General features: G+C 45.4%; 1 protein-coding gene across 1 annotated transcript; it reads right to left on the bottom strand.

The window, feature by feature from the left end:
* Positions 1 to 1,972: 1,972 nt before the first annotated feature.
* LOC130025421 (cytochrome c oxidase subunit 7A2, mitochondrial-like) lies at positions 1,973 to 4,942 on the bottom strand. The gene is made up of 2 exons (XM_056116396.1): positions 4,798 to 4,942; positions 1,973 to 2,356 (listed from the first exon to the last, which is right to left on the bottom strand). The coding sequence occupies exons 1-2, from the start codon at positions 4,940 to 4,942 to the stop codon at positions 2,085 to 2,087; spliced, it is 417 nt and encodes a 138-aa protein (XP_055972371.1). The 3' UTR covers positions 1,973 to 2,084.
* Between the last annotated feature and the right edge of the window lie 2,502 nt (positions 4,943 to 7,444).

Consider the following 7,444-nt stretch of genomic DNA (forward strand, 5'->3'; position numbering starts at 1 on the left):
CCCTGGCTCTGCACTCAGGAATCATTCCCAGCAGTGCTCAGGGGACCACATGGGATGTCATGGATCAAACCTGGGTCAGCCGAGTGCAAAGCAAATGCCCTGCCTGCTGTGCCATCACTCCAGCCCCAAAAGGAAGCAATTTTAACATGGAAATGAGCTAAGGGCTCCTGTCATAAGGGACTTCATCTTTATTTCCCTTCTAGCCCGTGGAACACCTCCCCATTGTTGCAAATGATGAAGGCAGACAGCTAGACAAGAAAAAACTCTGTGGCAATGGAATTTCTAACCACCTACAATGATATTTCTGGGAAGTAAAGTCCTAAGGTTGAGCACATTGTGGATACAGAAAACGAGACCTTCAGCAGTGGACCCTGAGGAGACTGGACTCCTTCATCCTCATGGAAAGGAAAATCCTTGAGAACCTTTAATCCCCTCCCTTAATCTGACTAACCTTTGTGTTTCAGCCCAAAGAAAACCCCAGAACATTCCAGACCAAGACAACCCAAGAAGATATCCGTATAAAAAGCCAGTCCAAGAGCTCATTCATGGTTCTCACCACTCTCAGAGAAGTTCCACTTTCTCTTTTGAGTGCATCTCTCTCTCTCTCTCTCTCTCTCTCTCCCTCTCTCTCTCTCTCTCTCTCTCTCTCTCTCTCTCTCTCTCCTCTCTCTCTTTCCCCTCTCTCCTCACCTTTAAAAACCTCCACATAAAATCTGTTCTACTTCACTGCTCATCTCCTTTTGAAATTCTTTTCTATGCGGCCAGACAAGAACCCAGTAATCCTGGGTAAGGCCTAGGACTGACTTTCCTTTCCTGTAAAGAGTAATTCCTTGTCCCAACCTGAGTCCGTGGCTCCCTGAGAAATTGGGTGCAGTGATCAACTCCCATGCTGAGAAGACCAAGCGGACATCGGACATCAGGTGTGGTTTGACGGTCACCTGGAGGGGCTGGTGTAGGGCCTCATGACAGTTTTAGTCTTCTCAGCTGGATCTTGGGGTGGCAGAGGTCTCTCCTTGCCTCACATAAACCACTGTTGGGACCCCACCAACATCACAGGGTCCAGGTGTAACCCACTGACAAATCCAGCACATAAACAAACTGTTCAGCTCCCAGAATCACTACCCCCTCAGTCATGATTGTTTCCCCCATAACCACAAGTCAATTGGTCCCTTTGACCCTAAACTGACAGAAGCTTATTTTGAATCTGTAACTTGCTTCACTGAATACAGTTCCTGTATCCCTTACTCACTGTGTCCTTTGTCTGTGAGTTTTGCCTTTATAACCTTATTCCTTCGTGTCCCAAGCCCGTGGTCTCTGGGACACTGGTTTTCTGTAATGAAGACTCCCAGTTTGGCCTCCCTGAGGGGCTTTCGTCTGTCTCTCATGAAACTCCTACAACAGAACGTGACTCTTGGCCTGTATGGCTTGGCGCCTACATAATACCTTTGCGGTTGTTTCCTCTGCTGACCTCAGAGGCCTCTAGTCTACTTCAGACAAGGTTTTTCATACAGGCTATGTTGGACTCAATTTGTTCCCCACTGTTCTCTGGCCCCAGTCCTGAGAGATAGTTCTTCTTGGCCTAATATAAAAATAACAGTCATAGTCCCCATATGAGCTTTTGAAATTTTTCTGTTGGTTCATGCAGGTGCCCAGCCTTCGTCACCTCTTCATAAGTCATCCCCTCCCCACCCACTCTGTGACCCACCTCTTCTACTGACACCATCTTTTCACTACCTGGCTGTACATCCAGCTACTGGATAGCAGCTCCCCAAGATACTAAAACCAATATTATTCTCTTAACTACCCCTTGCTGTTCTCAAAAGAATCAAAAGGTACATCTTTGACACCAAGATTCTAATTTGATAATCCTTGCTGCAGTGGTCCAGACATTATGGAATACTAGTCCAAGACATTATGGAATACTAACAGAAAACATTTTTTAAGATTATAATAACGTGGCATTTCTTTTTTTTCATGGTAAAGACTGCTTTACTGGCGGCAATTAAGTACAAGTCAATAAATATTGATCCCCAAAGAATTCAGATTAGTGGTCCATTTATCAATTGTGGAATAATAAATTGAAGTCAGTCCTGCTTCTTGGGAAATGAAGCCATAACCAGCTGATATACGGCATATGCTGTTCCACCAACTGTAAGAATCATAGTGGCCCTATACAGGAGGGCATCAGACACCCCACCCTTCAGATGCACTGGAATTCCATTATCTTCCTGGAATAGCTTCTGTTTCTCGGGAACCTTATTTTCAAACTGCCTGCGGGAAGCAGTACTTATGGGACTCTGGGCAATCTGGTGAAGAGTCATCAGATTCGCAGCATCTTTAACGTGGCATTTCTTGACTGTCCACAAGAGAAAAGCAGGCATGCATCTGAAGCAGGCAAGTAGATAGGAAAGGGTGCCCATGACAATGGAATTCTGAAGAAGTAATAAAGCCAATAGCCTTGACTGCAAAAAACCTGCCTTGCAGGCATAAGAACTAAGACCTGATAACTTCACCTGGTGTCAGCTGCCAACAGACCCAGAGAAGGCTGGACCCCCTCCAAGAAAAGCTGTAGCGGGAATAAAGGCCGGAGAAAGGAATTTCAAAGATCATAAATCACTCCCAATTTTACTCCCTTGGCTACATATCCTAGTAACGGACTCTTACCTCACAGAAAACCCCACATGGAACATCTTGGAAAAAACCTGTAAAAGCCAACTTGGACAAAGAAAGTATGCACATATGCTGCTTGAACCCACGTGCTTCTCGTGGCCCCATGGCCATGCCCATGTGGTGAAAGCGTTCATCACAGACTTTATCAGTTCTAGCCTTTATCAGTTCCAGGGTGGCAGAGGTGGATTGGGAAGAAGTAGCCATCTCTCTCTTCTCTACCTCACATAAGCCACCTGAGGCCAACTGACTTCATATTCATGTGTATAACTTGGGTATGCAGACAAACATGTATGGATGCACAAAGGCTCATACTTTGCTTGCAAGGAGCTAAAGCATGGATGACCATCCAGACCAGTGTACTGTAGACAGTGGAAGAGCATTCAGTGAAAATCTGAATGGAACGTGGCTGGCTTCTGTAGATACCGAAAAGTGCAGAACCACTGAGTCATACAAAAGGGACTTATTAGGTGTGAAGGCAAGTTGAGAAGGATATTTAGCAGCATGGACTGGAAAATAGCTTCAGGAAACTCAGACATATTCATGAGGAAGAATGGGGAGGATGTGCAATTGAGGAACATACAATTAGTCTGTATCGCATGAAGAGAGAACAGTTGAGAAAGGTGTGTTTGCAATTTGGTAGTGAAAGGAAGGAGACTAGAAACTACAGCACAATCCCCACTGGCCTGCACTATCTGGCCAAGAGTCAGGGGTTCTTTTCATATAAAACTGTTCAAGTTCCACCTTGAACCCATCACAGTCAAAGAAAAGATGTGGCATTCTTCAGAATACAAGCTTTAGACCAGTCTATTCTAGCCTTTCCTTCTAAATCTGGAGGAGGGAAAGAGAAGGGCCAAAATTTGAAAATGCTTTGACACTACTGTGATCTATTTTAAAAACCCCTAGCTAATCTCTTGACCTCTTCCAACAGAGAAACTCCAATTACATACATATTTATTCTGAAGTTATAGTTTATTTGGTTTTTAAATTTTATTTATATATTTTTTATTAGTGAGACATATGAGGTACAGTTGTAGACTTACAAATTTTTGTGCTTGGGTTTCAATTACATAATGATCAAACGCCCATCCCTCCACCAGTGCCCACTTCCCACCACCACCACGGATCCCAGCATTCCTCCCACCCCCATCCCCCCCATCCCACCCTGCCTCTGTGGCAGGGCATTCCCTTTTGTTCTCTCTCTCCTTTTGGGTGTTGTGGTTTGCAAAAGAGGCAATGAGTGGCAAACATGTTCGGTCTATAGTCTACTTTCAGCATGCTTCTCCCATCCTGGGAGGATCCTCCCAACACCCTTTATGTGGTGCTCCCTTCTCTATCTGAGCTCCTTTTCCCCCTAGCATGTGTGGTTGGCCTCCAAGCCATGGAGTAAAATTTCTGGTAAGTTATAGTTTATTTGGAGGTGGCAATTATGAGCAAGAAAAGGAACTCTGTGCCATCTTTATGAAGGCTAGAAATTGCATCTCAGCATTCCATTAAACATTTCCAGACCTCTGTGTCTGTCTGTCTCCCTCTCTCTACTAAGTACTATATGAAACACAAATGTGGACAACTCAGCCCCTGTATGCCCTGGAAAAATCAGTATAGCCATCTGGAGAGTATAGAAACAATCAAAAGGACTAATTAATTGAAAGTCCGCAAAAGACAGGTCTATATTAGAATCTTAGTTCCTTGCCTATTGGTTGTGTGGTCCTGGGCAAGTTTAGCTTACTAGAATAAGATCATATATGTGGTAGTGCAAGCTATGTGATGTTGGGGTGCTGAGGTCCAAGTAGAGAGTAACTGACTACCACTATCGATATGGAAATGTGTAGTTTGTTATGAAATGCATGAAAATCTATAAATCCCTTATGAAATGCATATCTCAGTTTTGCCCATTGCATTACTAATATTTTTAAACCTGCAAATATCTGGGCCTCCTTCCACGCCCCACCCTCCCTGCACCGGACTGGGGCGCTGTGCCTCCCCACCAGAGGCCACCCTGCACCCGCAGCGGTGACCACAGTGGCGTGACAGGGGCCCCAGCCCTACCCGGGGCCTACTCCAGGCCAGCCGGCAGCCAGCAGCATGCGGGGGCCCCAGCCCTGCTGTCAAGTATTAACTCATACTAACACAGTCTGTCTCCAAGGACCCTCTTGGCCCCTTCGTCATCCCTGTGCTGACATTTTAATCGTGCTTCTGTGGGAGCGGGCTGGCATTTGTTATCAGGAATGGTGGCGATGGGCAGCGTGGGCTGCTGCTGGGGGATACGGCCCATTCTGACAGGAAAGTGAGGCAGGAGCCTTGGAACAAGCTGTCTGCACTGATACAGCACACACACAGACACAGACACAGACACAGACACACACACACACACACACACACACTACTTGAGGGTCAGTGGCAAGAAAATGGGAGGTGGGCTGGAGAGATAGCACAGCGGGTACGGCTGGCGGCTGACCTGGGTTTGATTCCTCTGCCCCTCTCTGAGAGCCAAGCAAGCTATGGAGAGTATTCCTGCCCACATGGCAGAGCCTGGCAAACTCCCCACGGCTATTGGATATGCCAAAAACAGTAACAAAAAGTCTTACAACGGAGACGTTGCTGGTGCCCGCTTGAGCAAATCGATCAATAACGGGAGGGGAGGACAGTGCTACAGTGAAAATATCTGGCAGTATTCCCAGCTTAAGCTCCCTGCCCTAACATCTGTACTTTGCATTCCTTTGTTGGGCTAACAATTCCAGAAAGCTGGCACCCTTGACCCTGCCTGCACCACTTCCGCAGCTACCATTCATTCTGGCTGTAGCACTAAGGCCCTTACCACCTGTAGTTTACATCCCCTTAATTTAGAGAACCACCTTTTAGCCCTTTACTTACGCTCAACCATAGCTTCTCAGAGAACTGTAGGGCTGTATAAGTAGTCGCTGAATACAGAATTCCAGAAAACTCATGGATTCACACATCTATCTTTTTTTTTGTTCAGTGGCCTGCTCATTGACCCTAAAATCCTGCACGAGAAACAAGGGGAGTCTAGGTGCTGTGAGACTTTAGTATTCCTGGGGTTGCACAGAAAAAAAAATAATTTCCTATCCTACTGGTGGTCCACCCTTCACTTGGGGAGCAGATTTTCTACTTCAGTCTGAATACATACGGGATACATATACATGTATATTGATTCCAACTTGTGGTTCCCTGGGAAGAAGCAAATTAGTCCTAAAACAGAGGCTTTTAATATACTGAAGTGGCAAAACCCAGATTCTGGAAACAACCTGAGTGCCCAAGAACAGACGACTGGATAAAGAAACTATGGCACATCGACACAATGGAATACTACTCAGCTGTTAGGAAAAATGAAGTCATGAAATTTGCCTATAAGTAGATGGACTTGGAGAGTATCATGCTGAGTGAAATGAGTCAGAGGGAGAGGTACAGACATAGAATGATTGGACTCATATTTTTTGGATCTAAAGAAAAAACATAGTATTATCCTAATACCCGAGGACAGTAGAAGCAAAGACCAGGAGCACTGGCCCACTGTTGGAAGCTTGCCACAAGTGGTGGTAAGGGATAGGGCAGCTAGGACAGAGAAGGAGGGACCACTAATGCCTTAAAGGAGAGGGGGTTAGAGGGAGAGAGAGAGGGGGAGAGAGAGAGAAAGAGAGACAGAGAGACAGAGAGACAGAGAAAGAAAGAGAGAGAGAGAGAGAAGAAAAGTGTCTGTCATAGACATAGGTTGGGAGGGGCCAGGAGGAAAACTGGGGAACTGGGTACAATGGTGCTGGGAAATGTCCACTGGTGGAAGGTTGGGTGTTGGAACACTGCATGACTGAAAGCTAATCATGAACAGCTTTGTAAATATCTATCTCACAGTGATTCAATAATAAAGTCTTTTTAAAAAATTTAAATCAAAAAATTGAAGGGGGGTCTGCAGAAGAGTTCAAAGGACTGGAGCTGATACTTTTCATGTGGGTAATCTGGGATCCACTCTGAAACTCCATGGTCCCCTGAGAACTTCTGGGAGTGACCCTTTAGTACTGAGTCTGAAGTAGCCAGTCCCTGTCCCTAGGTGGAAAATGTCCTGTCCTGTGACTTTTAGCAACGTTTGTTTCCTGCCTCTGTGCCTCTACTATGAAGCCATACTTAATGCTTTCTCACCTGGTGGCCCCACCCCATCCTTACCTCTTTAAGGGTTTTCCGTGACTGTGACTAGTTAGGAAAAGAGATTAAATGTAGATTATTATGAATCACCTCTTACTGAGTCAGAACCGAAAGGAAGTCAAGAAAGACTCCAGGAAGCCACATACTGTCATGTGCACTTTGACACCGAGGCTCATGAAAAAGAAATGCTTAGCTCAGGATCAACATGACACCAGCTCTGTGGCAGAACCGAGTTATGGGTTTAAGGTCTTGGCATTGAGCTTAGTTGCTTTTCAATGGAGCTGAAGCACCTCCTAAAACCTGTGGAAACTACATTTGATTATTCCGTAAACAATCAAACTGGGTTGGATGTCAACTGAGAGACAAGAAACATCCAAGTCAAAGGGCTGCCTAGAAAACTGAGATGAGAGAGAATGCTATTCTTTGTATTTTTGTTAAAAAGGAGATGAAAGGGAATCACAGTTTGGAACCGATAGTTGTGCAGAGAGTTCAGGAGGCTATGACTAAATACTGGGAAGAAGGAATCAAAAAATAAGTTTTTCCTGGAGGGGGATAGTATAGTGGATCACAGTGCTGGTACGAAAAGCACAAACCCTGATCCAGGGAGCACCCCAGAGCACAA

Source organism: Sorex fumeus, unplaced genomic scaffold (genome assembly GCF_029834395.1).
Source record: "Sorex fumeus unplaced genomic scaffold, SorFum_2.1 ptg000001l, whole genome shotgun sequence".
Lineage (NCBI taxonomy): Eukaryota > Metazoa > Chordata > Mammalia > Eulipotyphla > Soricidae > Sorex > Sorex fumeus.